General features: G+C 39.8%; 2 protein-coding genes across 2 annotated transcripts; one reads left to right on the forward strand and one right to left on the reverse strand.

Moving 5' to 3' along the window:
* The first annotated feature begins 1,121 nt into the window (after positions 1 to 1,121).
* On the forward strand, positions 1,122 to 8,572 carry lrrc47 (leucine rich repeat containing 47). The gene is made up of 8 exons (XM_028019166.1): positions 1,122 to 1,298; positions 2,449 to 3,174; positions 4,374 to 4,817; positions 4,904 to 5,020; positions 5,277 to 5,392; positions 5,875 to 5,977; positions 6,193 to 6,282; positions 7,668 to 8,572. Exons 1-8 carry the CDS (start codon positions 1,122 to 1,124, stop codon positions 7,887 to 7,889), a joined length of 1,995 nt encoding a protein of 664 aa, XP_027874967.1. The 3' UTR covers positions 7,890 to 8,572.
* Positions 8,573 to 8,581: 9 nt separating this feature from the next.
* On the reverse strand, positions 8,582 to 15,687 carry LOC114145550 (rhamnose-binding lectin-like). The gene is made up of 17 exons (XM_028019178.1): positions 15,540 to 15,687; positions 15,412 to 15,444; positions 15,263 to 15,322; positions 15,039 to 15,177; positions 14,801 to 14,910; positions 14,524 to 14,568; positions 14,269 to 14,401; positions 14,071 to 14,174; positions 13,826 to 13,851; positions 11,726 to 11,879; positions 11,587 to 11,649; positions 10,831 to 10,966; positions 9,969 to 10,078; positions 9,832 to 9,876; positions 9,585 to 9,717; positions 8,745 to 8,848; positions 8,582 to 8,628 (listed from the first exon to the last, which is right to left on the reverse strand). The coding sequence occupies exons 1-17, from the start codon at positions 15,562 to 15,564 to the stop codon at positions 8,621 to 8,623; spliced, it is 1,428 nt and encodes a 475-aa protein (XP_027874979.1). The 5' UTR covers positions 15,565 to 15,687; the 3' UTR covers positions 8,582 to 8,620.
* Between the last annotated feature and the right edge of the window lie 1,429 nt (positions 15,688 to 17,116).

The following is a 17,116-nucleotide window of genomic DNA, read 5'->3' on the forward strand; positions in this document are numbered from 1 at the left end:
GAGCAGCTCTTAGTAGTTGTGAAGTGACATTACACAGCACAAAACAGAAATAATTGCTATGTTGTCAAAACACCAGAAATATTAAACCATTGAGGATGAATTATTAAAATGGCCTTAAACAACAAAACTTCAAAATGCATTTCACTAAACTGAAAAATGCACAACAAAACCACGCAGCAATTTATCTACATTCTGCCAGAACAGTGCGCTGAAACCATCATCTGCCATTTTAAGGCATGTATAACGATGGCTCATTTGTGCTTTTAATCCTGCCCTCTTGTTTAAAGAGTTTCCAGCTACATTTTCTGTACTCAAAATGATAGATAGAAAATAGAGTTCTGTTTATTTCACCATCAATATAATATTCAAATAATCACAGCAAACTAATCTCTAGATGTTATTTCAAGATTACTTCATCTATTGTTTTATTGTAAAGTCAAGCAGTTTTTTTGTAATTACTTTTTCTACTGCAACTATACTGTTAAACACAAAATCTTATCAAGTATTTGTCTAGTTTCTAGAGCAAATAACTTAGTCCGCTTGAAATTATACGAATCTCAGTTGACCAGTTTCTTATATTGGTCAACTCAGACAGCTATCAGGAGGATGACAGTAGTCTTCTGACAGAGCTCCTGGACATTATGGAGACATAATAATGCACTAAATATCAACTTTGTGAAGGTTATGGTGTTAAATTCACTTTGTTAAAAACATCTTGATTGCAAACATTCCATCCACTTATGACCCACAGCTTTCCTGTCAAACCTCAGATGTTTCATTGCTCACCTCAGTAAATTGACTCTTCTGCTTCCAAAGGTTTTTCTTCAACCAAATCAGGAGATGATTCTGCTCCCTTAGCCTCTTCCTTTCACTTTTCTGTTTCTAGAAGTCAGGTCAAGAGGCAGCTGGAGAGACTGGACCAGAACGAGGCTACAGGTCCAGATGGTGTCAGCCTCAGAGTCCTGAAGGCCTGTGCAGAGCAGCTCTGTAGGATTCTGCAACACCTCTTCAACCTTAGCTTGACCCAACAGAAGGTTTCACTGTTACAGAAGACATTCTGCCTGGTTCTGGTACAGAAGAAAACTCACCCATCAGTGATAAATGACTATAGATCTGTTGCCATGACATCCCACATCATGAAGGTCCAGGAGAGACTCCTGCTGACCCACCTGAATAAGCAGACAAGCACATATCAGGACCCCCTGCAGTTTGCTTATCGCCATGGAGGTGGAGTAGAAGATGTCATCATATACCTGCTTCAACAAACCGGCTGTCATCTGGACAAAGCAGGCAGCACTGTGAGGATCATGTTCTTTGATTTCTCCAGTGCATTTAGCAATTCAGCCTGATCTGCTCTGTGAGAAACTCCAGAAGACACAGCTGGAGGCCTCAACAATCACCTAACTCTGCGACTACCTGATAAACAGACCACAGTTTATGAGACTGAAGGACTTTTCAGCAACACAGAAGCACCACAGGACACTGTATTCTGACCATCTACACTTCAGACTTTCAGCACAAGTCCGACTTCTGTCATCTACAATTTTACTGTATGGAAAAGACCATACTCTCCCAGGTAGGAAGAGATTTTAGGTTATGCAGTTGAACCTCAGTAGAGTTGCAGCACTCTGTTAGTCAGTGTAAAAAATATTGCAGATTTTTTGGGTGTGCCGTGGTGGCGTAGGGGTTAGCACGACCCACATTTGGAGGCCTTGAGTCCTCGACGCAGGTTCGACTCCCGGATCCGGAGACATTTACCGCATAAGGGACACTAGAGCCCACAAAAAGACCCCCTGGTGGGGCACAAAAAATATATATAAAAAAATATTGCAGATTTTTACTTTAAATTAGTTGCTTAACATTTTTAAAAGCTAAAACTTCCAGATTGCCTTATTTCCTAGGATTGCATAAAAATATTTCTTCAGATAATGGTTTCTTTCTATTTGTTTCTTTTAATTTTTGAGCTATTTATTCAACTATTTGGATAAAGTTGGTGGTGCTAAATGACTTTTAATCTTTTTTTATTCTTTCTTCCAAATAGGGGATTTCAGACGTAAGCAGTATACCTCTATTTTCTGGATAATTATGATTTTTGAGTGGAAGCAGGACAGATTACTCAACTACGAGTTTATGCACAAGAAAACGAATCTCTGACTGCTGCTAATGCTTTTGTTTTCCGATTGTATAGCTTGATGGACTTGCTTCCAAAAATTACATAAGGTGTCCTTTTAAATTTAATTTAAAAAAAAAAGACATAAAACATAAATGTGCATGTGATTGCATGCTTGCCAAGTTGGTGTTTTTGTTAGTGGATGCCTGGTGAGTCATCTAAACTTTACCTGAAAGCAAAGAAGTAAATAAATCAGATTTGTCTGTTTTATTAAGGTTGCTAAAATAAAATATATAACATTTGCAAAATGTTTTAATTTATTGAGAGGGATCGCGCAGACTTGTGAAACAGTTTTGTTTCCACGCTTATATGAGCTGTCCACACCTTTCAGCCCAGTAGGTGGCAGTAAAGCCACTCGAGCTGCGTGTGAGCTTCCCAACAACTCTCAAAAGAAGAAGAGCTCCATCGAGCTCCTTTCATTTCTACTCGGTAGCATGACTAACATGGAAAAGTGGCCCGAAATAGAGAAAGCAGCGACAGAGCAGCGACGTGAGCTGGTTTTACAGGGCGGTGGCGTTGATCAGAGGATTTCTTCCTGCGGGGGGCTTCCCTCTTCTCTTTATTCCCTGCAGTTGCTGAATTATCTTGAAGTCAGCCAATGTCCGAGTTTGACAGAGATCCACGTGGAAATCCAACATCTGACCAACCTCCAAAGCCTGGTCCTGTGCAGGAACAAGCTGACCTCTGTCCCGGATGTCATCGGCATCCTGAAGTCGCTGAAGGTCCTGGATCTGTCCGTCAACAACCTGAAATGCCTGCCACAGGGGATCGCTCAGTTGAAGGAGCTGAATACTCTTAATGTGAGCTGCAACTGCTTGGAGGCTCTTCCAGGTGGCCTGAGTCAGTGCACCAAGCTGGCGACCATCAATGTCTCCAAGAACCAAATCACTACTTTCCCTCCTGATCTCTTCTCCGAGCGGCTGGACCTGCTCAGCACCCTGGTGGCCTCTGACAACTCAATCCACGAGCTGAGTAGAGAGATTTGTAAGCTATCAGCTCTAAAGGTGAGATCTCGCAAAGTACTGTGCAGTCCATCACGACACACTAGTAAGAACGTGGCAAAATAGTGCCATAGTGACTCAAGAGGAGCTGCAGGGATCCACCGCTCAGGTGGGGAAATCTGTCAACAGTTGCTCAGTTCAGCAGTTGCTGAAAGAAAGCAATTAGAAGTTCTTTTTAAAGTGTATTAAAAGTCATTTAAAGGATACCTGGCACCTGGAACAAGGTGCTCTGGTCAAATGAGACCGAAATGTAATTGTCAGATCTATATGCAGTATACCAGGTGTAGCAAAAAAAAACTAATACTGGACCTTTCCCAGAAAATACTTTTCCGGTGTTATGGCATGGTGGTGGCAGAATCAGGTTGTGGGATGCTGTAGTTTAGCAGGGGCAGGAAAGCTGGTCATAATGGAAGAGAGAATGAGCTAAAAGAGCCTGATAAAGTGTTGCGACTGGACAGGACGTTCATTTTCCAGCAGGACAACAAACCCTAAACATACAACCATAGCTGCAGTACAATGGTGTTGGTCAAAACTCAATCATGTTTAGGAATGGCCCAGTCAAAGTCCAGACTTAAATCCAACTGAGAATCTGTGCCTAGCCTTGGGGAAAAAAATCCTGAAACCATCTTGGACTGTGTTTGAGGTATTTTGCAATGAAGATTGTGCAAAAATGTCAGACTCCTGATGTGAAAAGCTGGTAGAGAGACATACTCTGCGAAACTGGTTCTGCAATGTTTAGTCACAGGAAGTATGAACACATATGCACCCCACACTTTTCACGGTTTTCTTTACCGAAAACATGCAAAACCATCTGTCATCTTCCTTGTACCTCATAATAATGCACTACTTTGTTGGTCGATTATAGAGATGTAAACAATGATTCAAATTACAATTAACTGTCGAATTAATGTTTTATTATATTAAAATTAGTTCCCATCTACTTGTAACTTAATGCGAGAGAAAAGTCAGATTTTTAAGAAAATGGCCGCTTATCAATTAATTGTTAGTCTATCAATAAGATTAGTCAACTTTAGACTAACTCATTAATCAAGAACTTTCATCTGTAGTCTATTACTGTACATAAAAGCTCCATATACAATCTTGAAGTTTACGGTTGTAATGTGACAAAATGTGCTATTTTTCTAGGGTGTGAAACTCAGCTCGTGCGTACGGTTTTGTCTTCCTTACATCGGCCTTCGCAGGTGCTGGATGTCTCCAACAACAAGCTGAGTGAGATTCCTTCAGATCTGAGCGACTGCCCCAAGTTAAAGGAGATCAACTTCAAGGGCAACAAGCTTGGCGACAAGCGCCTGGAGAAAATGGTCAATGGCTGTCAGACCAAGTCCATCCTAGAGTACCTGAGAGGCAAAGGAAGAGGAAGACGGGATGAAGAGGGAGGCGACTCTGACAAGAAGAAAAGGCAGCAGCAGCAGAAGAAGAGGGGAAAGGCGAGGGAGGAAAAAGATGAGGTGGAGGAGCTGAACAAGATGGTGGTGAGGGTGCTCCATGTCTCCGAGGCGCCCACGGCGCTCACAGTTAAGGTCAACGCTGAGGTCAAAGATGTCCGACCGTACCTGGTGTGCTGCCTGGTCAGAGGAATGAGTCTGAAGCCAGGGAATGCTCTGAAACGCTTCCTAATGGCTCAGGTAAAAACCAAACGCCCAAAAGGCTATGTTTATGAAATGCTTCCTACCACTTGTTAGTAATGTGTAACTACTCAGATGTTTTGCAGACAAAGCTCCACGATGATTTGTGCGGTAGAAGAACAATTGCAACCATCGCGACCCATGATGCGCAGCTTGTGAAAGGTCCACTGGTTTACGATGTGAGACCACCGACCCGACTGAAGGTATGCCGCTGCAGAGGGCTTTCATTGGAGTTGAACAGCAGTTCTAAATTACTGTGCAAAAGTCTTGACCATCATCAGTAGATTAATTCAGCAAAGGAGCATGCAAGAAAACCTTAACAGGCCAAAATACTGCAGGAACCTCTCCAGCTAAATATTATAAGGAGTGGTGGGAAATGTCTGCACAGTATTGTATAGATGACATGTAGATGAAAAACATCTAAAGTTTCTCTCTTGAATTACATTTTTTTTTTTCCAGGTGGTGCCCCTGGGTCGGAGGGAGATGACGGCCGTCGAGCTGATAAGACAGCTTCATTTAGAGGCCGATGAGCTCAGGAAGCAGAAGAAGAGGCAGAATGTGACCGGCCTCCACAAGTCAGTAACCCTTCCACACAACATGGCAGCTGCAGAGTTAGTTTCCTCTGGAAATGTCAACATTGCATCAGACCACAAAAAAAAAAACAACTACTTTGTCACAGCTTAACATTATAGACATGTTATGACTTACATAACACAGTCATGGGGAAGATTGCTGACTTGGGAATTGTCCAGCAGAAACGGAGGCTTTCCTCAAGGTTTTTGTTAAGGACACTTTAACAGGGAAAACATATTGATGGGGACTTGAGTGGAAGTGTCAGAAGAAAAAAGACTGGACTGTTGGTTGTTCGTCAAAAATCCTCTTTTGAGTTGGTCCCAGAGGAGGAATGGCAAGGAAATACACTTCAGTCAGCAAAAACACTCTTGTATTAGGATTCTGTGTTTTTTTTATTTGTCTCATGTAATGTTCTGTTGTGGTGTGCTGGTCCTTCAAAATCGCCTTTCTCTGCCAAGTGGTTTATAGATTTCTTCTTCAACAGATACCTGCAGCTATTGGAAGGGAAATCCGTCTACCCCTGCTTAGTGGATGCAGATGGAGATGTGATCTCATTTCCACCAATTACTAACAGTGAGAAAACCAAGGTCTGTGCGTAGTGTTTGTCTGCTGGCTTTCTTTTGAAGACACTTTGACAGTCAAATGAGCTTTGAACAGCACTGATTTAAACCATTTACAGAAATCAAATCGTATTTAATTTAGCAAGTGTATCTGGTTTTGCAAGATGATTCTGTCATACCAAAATATATTGTTTTGATTCTTCTTATCATATAACAGAGCACACAACTTGTTTCTTGTGCAGATCAAGAAGACGACGACAGAGTTGCTGATAGAAGTGACGAGCTCAACCAGCCTGCAGACCTGTAAAGATGTCATGGATGCTATGATCATAGTAAGCGTCCAGTTTTCTGTATCTTGTTTTGCTGGTACTGTTTTGTTTTCTCTGCAGGCCACCAATTGAATTGAACTCTCACACCTGACACGCGTCAGGATGTGTGAAAATAAAGTGTTATATTTCACATCCCAGTTCGTCCTTGAAGTGGAGGTGGAGGAACGTTGGGGAAAAGATTTGATTTCTGCTCATTTCCCGAGACCCGATTGTCAACAAATGTAGACGTATATTTTTTTATTATAAAAAGAAATGTTTTATTTTTTTTAGTTATTTCCAAGCACCAGCAAATGATTGATCGGTTTTCTGAACAATCGATAACACACAGACTGTCCGAGGTAAACTGCTCAGCTGACTTGGTGTTGTGGCTCTTTTCGAGCACTCCAGTTGTTTTCCTCCTGAGTGGAGTTGGATATTTTATTTTCGAGTGCCAAGGTTTTGAAAGAACATGGTGTTTTAGAAATAGTCACAATAATTCCCCTCAGAAGGGAAGAGTTGCTGATGGTAAATGTTGCCAAGCCTAACAAGAGTTGCTAAATCACAGAGCCGATGCAATTTTCAGCCATTTTGCTGCTAAACTGTTGTATAAGCTTTACACTCTAAACTATGTTCTCACCGGAAAGCCAATAAAATGTTCAAAAATGCATGTTTTTAGGTTTCTGTTCACTGATTTCTACTCTCCCCAGAAATACAGGATTCTTACAGGCTTCAAATGTACAGCATTTCATTTCAGTGTTCAGTCAGGTCAGGAGGAAGATGAAAAAAGTACAGAAAACAATGATTTCCAGACCTAATTCCCTTTTCCCACCGTCAGAAGTTGTTCTCTTTTTTTTTTTTCAATGTGTCCCTCCATATGCGTCTTTCCTTTTTTTATTCATTGTCTTTGCTTTCGCCTCATATCATTTTGCAACATCTTTCCTTTCTTATTGTGCCTTTATTTGTAAGTGCTCTTTTTTTCTGTAACAGTATCCAACCTGCCTGCCTTCGTTCTGGTCTTCCTTTCTTCTCTCCATTGTGTCCAATCTTCTCTGTTGTTAATTCTTTGTACTCATCTCTTCCCTTCCTTCCTTCTCAGGTGTCCTTTCTTACTTCTTAATTGTTTCCTTACAGGCCTAATACAAAGATCATTTCACATGGAAATGATCTTTGTAATTGGCATTAAAACACTCCCTGCAAAAATCTTTTCTTGTCTTTTAGTGTCTGATTAAAATTTAAGCTACATTACGATGCGGATTTGCTCAAATGTTTTACAGTGAATTCAATTCATGCCGCATTTGTTTCACGGCTTTTTATTCAGAATTCATCAAGTTAAAAATGTTAACGTAATTGTTCTGACATTTGCTTGTGCAGCAGCAGCTTCATTGTACGGTTGATTGTTTCCTCACCAGAAAATGGCAGAGTTGAACAAGTTCACTGCCGAGCATCAGGAGGAGGCCGGGTCAGACGGAGAGGAGGACGGCGCACAGCAGCCAGCCGCCGACGCAGAAACCTCCAGCCAACTCATCGTCCAACAGGTCCGAACCGTTGATCAAGATGGCAACCTGAAGGTGGTTTACCCGTCAAAAACGGATCTCTCCAAAGAATTCAGTAACTTCACTGTCATTTGGTAGTCATATTTAATGTCAGCACCCATTTACAGCCGATTATTTGAACAGTTTTTCCTTTTGAACCCCGAGCTTTTCTCACAGTCCGTTCGGTACGATGCGTCCGACTTCACACATTCAAAACAGACGCGTTTGTATGAAATATTGACCGAATGTAAATGTACCCATCTAGTTATTGTATGAATTTTTCAGATTTTTGGATGCATCCCCAAGCAACAAATACTCCAAATGTCTATTTTTCTGTGATCTTTTTTTTTTTTACGCACACAAATCCCCATTGGTCAGTGTTGCTTACTTTTACTGGTCACTTTTTCTTGCATTTTCACAGATTTATTTTGATTCTTTAACTTTCATTATTTATCTATTTCGGTTTTTTGGCATAATCCTTTCTCTCGTGCAGGGGACAACATGGTAACTGAGCCAGAATGTGGAGTTCAGGCAGAAAAAACAAATCATGAACACAACAATGACATAGATGCTAAATTTATTATTACTTGACAGTTTTAATTCTTTAGGCAGACCTGAGTAATGTAACTCCTCAATGGGAACCAAATACACTTGCCAACATCTGCTGAAAAAAATAATCATATAATCAAATAATCTGGTCCAATTACAGACATTACACATTAGCATGACCTATACTAATCTGGGTATAATTTTGTGCAAAATAAAATTATATGTGCTAACAATGTGTTTTCCAATTCTTGTGTTGATCATGCAGATCTTTCTGAAGTCACTCAAAGATCTGCAAACAAAACAGAATTTTCAAATCAGAAAAGACACTTACTGCTACGGATAGTTGATCTAAGAAAGTGGCACACCTTTGTCACAAAGGGACAAAAAAGCCTTTAAGCTACTCACATTCACATGTGTAAGCCACCTCCAGGTACTTGAATGTGCCTGTGCACGGGTCTCCAAAAACTGAGTTGTGGGCTCTGATTGTGCAGCTGTTTTTCCCGTTACAGCTGCGGATGAGCAGGTGACAGACAAACCGTTAGTGCTGCTTTCCCAGTGAAACAAGAAGTGTCTTTTTTTTGTTGTTTTTTTTTTTGAAGCAGTTTTTCCTTTTTCCATTTACGTTTGTTTGTTAAATTTGTCTCTTAATCAAGATTGAAATCTCAAAGGGCACATTATTCACACACCGATGATGGAAAGCTACTGGATTGTAGCTGCAGCTGCCCTGGGGCAGTCACACAGAAGCAAGGCTGCAAGTTTGCCAGCCTTTCTGACTAACACCAGCAGCCAATGCGGTGTCTCGTGCAGGCAGACCTGGAATTGAACCGGCAACCCTCTGATTGCAGAGGAAGCAATAGTAAGACCAGTATATGGCTGGTGAGATTGACTTGAGATGACTTAAGAAAGGAAGTAATTATTTCACGCAGGGCCAGGTTAGTTTGGATAGTTGTTTTTGTTTCCCTCTTGATAGTATTACTTGTTTGTACTTGGTGTGAATTTTTGTGAATTAAATTTAGCTTAATCTGGAAGTTATAAGTGGAACAAAAAAGAAAAACCAAGAGATCTGTGTGGAGACTAACACGTCATAGCTCTATACCAAATGCTAATGTTTCCACCGGATCTTGTTATAGATACACTGTAAAACGTTTGATCCGCATTTAGTTGTGCCTGAGGTCAAAAGTGTATGAGGAGTTTTATTATGTTATTTTATGTTTATTTCCCTTAGGAAAATGACCCAGTACTTACGTTTGAGCCACTATGTTGGTGGGGTTTGAGCAGTAAACATTTTCAGTTTGAGAGGCAGGTCGTCTGTAAGAGCAGGTGGTGCGGTCTCGACGTCCGTAGTCGGCCCCATAGACAAATATGACCTGCCCATAATCTGATACAGAGCGGGAAACAGAAAACCATAAGGAACACAACGGTGATAAAGTAATCATGCTCATGTTTGTTTAATTCATACTCATTCATTTGTGAATGGAGAATAAGTACTCACCACAATACAAATGTGAATTGGAGTGTTCACATGTGACAAGACGATCTGTGAAAATGAACAACATGGACAACCTTAGACATTTTACGACTTTATGTGCAGCTCTGCTCAGTTCTTGGTGCCATTCAAAGATGACTGACTTGCTGGGAGGCAGGTGTAATTGGTCTCCAGATACTTGGCGATGCCGACGCAGGGATCGGAGCTGCGGACGTCGCCTGTGTTGAACTCACACACCCTCTTGCCATCACACCTGTTACAATGACAGTTAAAGCGCGTTCCACTGAATTCCTCAATAGCGCAATAAAAGAAAAATAATGAATACAGAAGATTAAATATAATCACTAAACTTCTGACTCCTCACCAGTTAGTTATTCTCTACCTAAATGTTGCGCATCTTTTTTTAAAGGGTACTTCCCTGTTTTTCTAGCCTTCAAATAGAAAACAGTCGGCTGCTAATAAAAATCAAGTGAGCACATCTATAAAGGCAGGACTTTGGTCAGCTTGCTGGTCTGGGTACTGACACAACGCTGTGGCGAAGACGTCAGCAATGACCTGAGAGTAGCAACTCCTAATTTATCTTGGAAGAAAATTTAGCTAATTTTCAAACTATTTAATAAAAAATTCAGACAAAAATGTAACTTTCCAAGCTAGTAGGTCTTGTATGCCAACAGAAAACGTATTCTCTCAAACACAAACATTTGAGCTCCTGACTTGACCGTAACCTGCTCTCAGTGGCGCAAAACATTTGTATGCACTATGTGCAACGCATAGGCGCACTGCACTTGAGAGGGTGCCAAAGCTACAAAATTATTTTTAGTCGCCATTTTCTGTATTTAACAACTGTTTGCGTGTGTGTGTGTGAATGATTTGATCAATAACAGAGGCACGACACAGATTAGGCACCTCTCAGGAGAGATGCCGCATACAACTCGGAAAGCACATAGTTGTGCTCCTACTTGCTGTGCGTAGCGACATAGTTTTGTTGGCCATAATGAGGCTTACCTGTTTTTAATGATGTCCACAGCACCGTCTTGAGAACACTGTGTGTTGGCAAGCTGCTGGGGAGACTTGCCCTCACTGCAGATCTGTCGGTCAGCTCGTCCATACAGGGCTGACTGCACACTGATCACTCCGTTATCTGTTACACGCAACAGAAAACCATAAGGAACAATACTGGATGTTTTGTACTTAATGTTTGGTTTAATTTCTGTTCCTAATATGCAAAGACAGTTTTTCAGATACAACAAGCTTGACTAAAATTCATAGTTTACAATCAAGCCATTGACTGAAATTCCATTTTTTATATGATGAAAGCTTCAGTAACTATTATAAGGAAATGTTTCCTTTTTACATATTTGTTAAAGCTATCACCATGTCGTGACAGGTATAACATGACAGATAATCTGTGTAAAAAAAATCAATCAATTCTGCCTTCTATTGTCCTGTTGTCATCTACAAAAATGCACCGCTCCTGGTCCAAAAAAAAAACTATAGGTTATCATTTAAAAAAAAACAATCCCAGCATAAACAATCATCCATATGTTCGCATTGACCGGAAGAGGTGCATTTTTGCAGGTGGCAATAGTAACTCTGGGTGGGAAGAGGAGCTCTATCTTTTCACAGATTATCTCTCATACTATGCTTTCACGACTTGAGGACAGTTTTAACATGCAAGAAGACTTTCTGTAAAAGTTACATACTGCGACTTTAATGTAAGATTTATTCAATTGTAAAGTAAATTTAGGTCTTTTAGCTAACCACAGCTCAAATGCTGGATATTATCGCTGTCATCACAGGTTGTGGCCTTTTCGGTAACAGCAACTGTAAAAAACAAATTAAAAAGTGCTTTAAGTAAAAGGTATTAGTTATGTAAATTTCCATAACTGTAAATACTTACCAGATACCATGAGTAAGCAAGCTGTTGCAAGCACTAGGGATAGAGAAAAGTGCCAGATCGTAATGAAAAAGCTCACTTTGCATTTTATTGTGAAATTGGTCAAACATAATCGTTCTGTTTTATAGACCTTACTTATAAATTTAGCAGAATATAATCACAGAGAGAGAATATATTTAGGTATTGTTGATTTGTTATACCGGTGATCACTGTTATAATTTTGAGCGTACTCACATAGCGCAGAGCTGAGTCTGAAGAACAGCATGGTTCAAAGATTGTAGTCTCCAACGAGAAGCTGGACTGATGCTGACACAAGACTCCTCTATTTATGCGGCTGGATGAAGAGCCGAACAAAGGCTTGACTTTATTCAATTGGCTCTTATCCACCTGTAAAAAAATGTGGCCGTGACTCCAGTGCAACCGGGTCAAGATGGAGCAACAAAACAAGAGCACAATGACTTTACTGTACAGTGCAAAGAATATGACTAAGATCAAAGTGTGGCTCCTCCCATTAATAGATTAATACATAATCATATTGCAGTTAGAGAAGTGAAACATTAATGAAGGTAAATCCAAAGTTACCAAATGTTACTGTTATAGTTGGTGTTTCCCCCTTTAAACAAGCTTTGAGATGACTCATCCATTTACTGTAAAGATAGTCAGTTCTGTGATATTTCCTGGATGTACTTCCTTGAGAGAGGATCTCCTGTACTGAACGATTACAGGTTCCCCCTAAAATATGTGAATCATTTACTTAAACTTAGTTTTTTTCCTTTATTGGTATGGTTGAGGAAAACCCATTGGTATGGCATTCTACTGAATTTTAAAGTGCAAAATTACTACATCAGTGACAAAGCTTTCATCTGAGGTTGTTTGATCTCTACAGTTAACGAACATTTGATCGTCTGAAGTCGTGGTTTAAATTAGTCAAATGAAGGTTACCCGCATTATTTTCTTGCCATTAAAATGATCCATATTTGAACTTAATTGAATGTTACAGTTCTGAACATGAAACTGACTTTATCCTGTAATATTAGGTCGATGTGATCAGGGTAGAAGTGCAAGTCTGGCAGAAAGCTTTAGCCAAACAAAGCCAGGCCCGACTGACTCAACCATGACTGATCACCCTGTGGACCAAAAACGGTTTATGATTGTCTGCGTCGGCGAGACAGTTGGATCGTTCTCTCATCTCAGACAGAATTTAAAACACACCCTCGCAAATCCACAGATTGTTTATAATAGACTTTTAACTAATACAAAGTGGGCACTAATCCATAACAGATGTGGTAATTTTGCGTCCAGTTTTTCTAAACAGATGTTCTTTTTTATAGTATTTTAACGCCCAAAAGAAGAAGTGAGACTACAAACAATTCAACAGAAATCCTTGATTCAGGTGTCAGATACTTTTATGATACGTTTAGTTGCTGGTCAACAGAGAGATCGGTTGCTTTACGGACAACAGAATCATTTATAAAGCATAACACTTTGATTTATGTGTATAGAGAGTTCCCTCCTGCCCCCACCAGTTTAAATTTTAGAAAGTTCAAAAAAATTTTCCAACTCTGACAAAGCACTTTGTCAGAGTTGTTGATAAAATCATCTATTTAGGTTAAATGACATGATATTATATACGGGAAGCTGCACTTAGATTTCTGATTTTATAAATTGTACAGTGTTATTGAATTATTTAAACTTCTGTGTCATTAAAATTCAGATTCAAGTTGAAACATCGACTGCAATACTTTAAACGTCAGCATTAAACTGTCTTCAAGACAAATGAAACCTCCTCTGACTAACATTTAAAATGTCACCTGTACAAAGAGCATATTGGAGCTAAATTACAGTAACAGCATTTTGTGTTGCAGGTTTCCTGAACAGTCGATAGCACCTGTTAGCTTTTATCCCCTCTTTGACTTCCTGGAACACCTAGAATTACCAGACAAAGTCACATTCCTGGCAGAAGTCTTAAAAAAGGAAGTTTTAAAAATAAAACAACTTTTATTATATATTTTATTTAACACGAGAAAGTAGATGAGTAAGAAAAGAGCCCTTAAACATGACGAATGCAGATTATCTTGTGTTTTTTTGTATGATCTGTTTTTATATCTGCTCATCTGGAGTGACAGCATCTGGGGAGGGAAACAAAACAAAGCAAAAGATTTCTGTTTTACGGTACTGATTGAGCAACATAGTTACACTTTTACTTTACAATTAAATACCAAATCTACTTAAAAACTGAAACAATGAAGATATATATTTATATACTAAAGTGTTTAGCTGCATAAAAATATTTGCTTCTATTCTTTTGTTCTTGGCCGACGTTCAAGACAACGTTTCAGCCCACTTACATTGGCAGTGGTAAGCCACCTCCAGGTACTTGTAAGTGCCCACACAAGGATCTCCAAACACAGAGTTGCTGGCTTTAATGATGCAACTGTTTTTACCTTGGCAGCTGTAAAGGGGCACAACGAATCCGATTCCTCAACTGAAGCCAGTATAGTTATACAGGCTTGCCGAAGCAAGCTGGAACAGAACGGAGAAACTACCTTTCAGCAACTGTGCTGGTGGGGCTGGAGCAGGCTGTGTTTTGGATCTGATTGGCTGGGCGTCCGTACAGACATGTGGTCTGGTCTCTGCGTCCGTAATCAGCTCCATGGACAACAATAACCTGGCCTTGATCTGACAACAAGAAAGGATGGATTGTTATAGCCTTGATGGATTGTCAAGGATATAGATTGATATGGCATATAATCTATATTGTCGTATAGATTATATGTATTTTGAAAAAAAGTAGATCTTACCACAACTTAAGTCTGATAGAGAGTGCTCACATATCACGCGGTGAACTGAAAAAGTTGCAGAAATCACATGATTACAAAATTAACCCCAAACGCTGTTCTGCTGTGACGGACAATATAAATCTCCATGACTGGTTTCCACTGCATCACCTTTATATTTAGTACTCCACTACAATCAAGAATCCAGTTAAATCAAACACATGTTAGATGTGTGTAACTTTACTCACTTTAAAGTAAGTTTAAAGTCTTAGTTTAACCAAACCCAGGCGGGGCGACTTACAGGCAGGGAGGCAGGTGTAGGTGGTCTGCAGATATTTGGCGGTGGCCCCGCAGGGATCAGATCTGCCAAAGACATCTGTGCTCAGCTCACACACCTTTTTTCCATTACATCTGCAAAAAAACAAAAATGACTAGAAATCAAGTGGACTCACAAAAGTTCTGACATGTACCAACTTTGAATATGCATGTAATTATTCCGTACTGTACACCTACACAGCTGAGCCACTACAACTGTGTACCTTTCCTTGACGACATTAGTGACACCAACAAGAGAGCAGTTGGTGTTGGAAACCTCATCTGGACTCTTTCCTTCATTGCACGTCACATTGTCCTTGCGTCCGTACAGGGACGTCTCGACACTTATCACGCTCTCCAAATCTGTAGGAAACAAACCGAGTAAGACTTTAATAGTTTTAGTTTGACACTAAACCAAACCTCTTAATCCGTTAGTTTCAAGTCATACCACAGCTCAAACGATGCACGACGTTGTCCACACAGGTGGTAACGGTCTCTTTAGCGATACCTAAGGATGCATCATAAGAGTATGACTATAATACAGGAAGGTTGGAAATGTATCCACACTTCTTCAAACCAGACAGAAAAGCTGTGTACCTGCATCTACAAGCAGCCAGGTTGATGCCAGATCTGGAAAAGAAAATCTACTAAGTCCTTACTAACATATGACCCATCAAAAGCAATTTAACCTCATCCAGAAAGACATTTTAGGAGTTTATACTCACACAAAGTAGCGCTGAAGAGCATCATGGTTATAGACGATTCAAACGTTGGTGGACAGAAAGAAAGACTGAGGGTGGGAACAGGCTTGCTCGGTATTTATTCATGTGAAACTAGGGCAGCCGACTGTTTTTCATGAGAAGCCTGAACCTGACTCCTGTGGCACTTATTCAGCTGGCTATAACACACCAAAAATCTACAATAACATCACAACCCCAAGAGGGATATGAAGCAGACATCCAGCCTGAGACCAGAGAAGGAAAAAAAACCTAAAAACAGTTCAAGATGCTTGCAGCAGTGAGCCAAGCCAAGATCAGCGGGGGGCAAAAGGGCCTGGAAAGAGTACATTACCCAGACTCGGGACAACCTCAAGTAGGGCAACACCACACAGGACAAACAACCATAGACAGACAGACACACTCATACACAATGGGAAACTTAGACAATTATCCCTAACATGCTGATTGTTGAACTGCAGCATCCAGAGTAGCTGAAGTGAACCTTGCTTATAGAGAACATTCAAACTTCATGTTTATTGACCCTGTCTGGGTTTGGAACCAACAACCTTTTTTATTTACTGCAATTGTAACACCTCTCTGCTCCTTCCTGCAGCTGCCCCCAATTAACGCCTAGATATATTTAAGTAATATGCAAATTACAATTTATAAACTTGTTTTTATTGAATTTGGCAACTAGATTCTGAATCTTGACAGAAAGTTCATCCTTCTCTATTGTTTAACGCGGCAATAATAATGAATTAAGATTTGAGATCTAATTTTTCCCACTGGGTACTACAAATACTAATACTCAAACTGGATGGATTCAAATAATAAGCATGCCTTAATGGGTTAGTGTGTTTACTGTTTCAGTTACAGACTCAGCCTTACGTTTGATGGGTCTGAAAGTTAAAACATGCTCCATTAAGTAACTTTCTGACACAGTTGTGTTTTTATAGCTTATGGCTAAAAATAAATAACACTGTGACCTTCATTAATATGTGCCTCATTAAATTGGTTAACCACAGTTGCACTAACTTTCTCAACTGCAGACGGAGTTGAGCACTTTACGTTATAGATATTTTAATTTACAAAGAAGAGATCAAGTTTGTTGTACAAGAATGGGAAAAAAAAGGAGAAACAAAGCAGACATTAACAACAACAAAAAAGAAGTAAACTCTGATATAAACATTTCAGAGGTAGAAATGTTCATAAATGTGTTATTCATGCAAGCACAGTGTGTAAGAAATCTGTAAAGGGTTGCCAAATGCTCTGAAACAGATAAATTATCCTTCAACGAATGTTTTATTTTTTCCAGATGTAATGTGTTGGAAAGCTCTTGCAGCCACATTTTGGAGTAGTGCTGGCTCTTTTCATATCAGAATTTATTTGTTTTTGCAATGATGAGTAGGAAATAAACTTTCGCTGTGTTGAAGTAACTTTTCTAGATATTATATCTAGAAAAAATATATATACAGTACAGACCAAAAGTTTGGACATAACTGTGTGTCCAAACTTTTGGTCTGTACTGTATATATACAGTATATATATATATATATATATATATATATATATAGAGAGAGAGA

This window comes from Xiphophorus couchianus, chromosome 1, assembly GCF_001444195.1.
Source record: "Xiphophorus couchianus chromosome 1, X_couchianus-1.0, whole genome shotgun sequence".
In the NCBI taxonomy this organism is placed as follows: Eukaryota; Metazoa; Chordata; class Actinopteri; order Cyprinodontiformes; family Poeciliidae; genus Xiphophorus; species Xiphophorus couchianus.

Bases quoted from the DNA above. Each gene is read 5' to 3' on its own strand.
- LOC114145550 (XM_028019178.1), bottom strand. From the start codon at position 15,564: ATGATGCTCTTCAGCGCTACTTTGT. The intron at 10,967-11,586 runs GTTAGCTAAAAG...TGCGTGTAACAG, and splicing joins TATCCAGCATTTGAGCTGTG to ATAACGGAGTGATCAGTGTG. The intron at 8,849-9,584 runs GTAAGTACTGGG...GCTCATCCGCAG, and splicing joins ACCAACATAGTGGCTCAAAC to CTGTAACGGGAAAAACAGCT.
- lrrc47 (XM_028019166.1), top strand. From the start codon at position 1,122: ATGACATCCCACATCATGAAGGTCCAGGAGAGACTCCTGCTGACCCAC. The intron at 3,175-4,373 runs GTGAGATCTCGC...CGGCCTTCGCAG, and splicing joins GTAAGCTATCAGCTCTAAAG to GTGCTGGATGTCTCCAACAA. The intron at 6,283-7,667 runs GTAAGCGTCCAG...TTTCCTCACCAG, and splicing joins TCATGGATGCTATGATCATA to AAAATGGCAGAGTTGAACAA.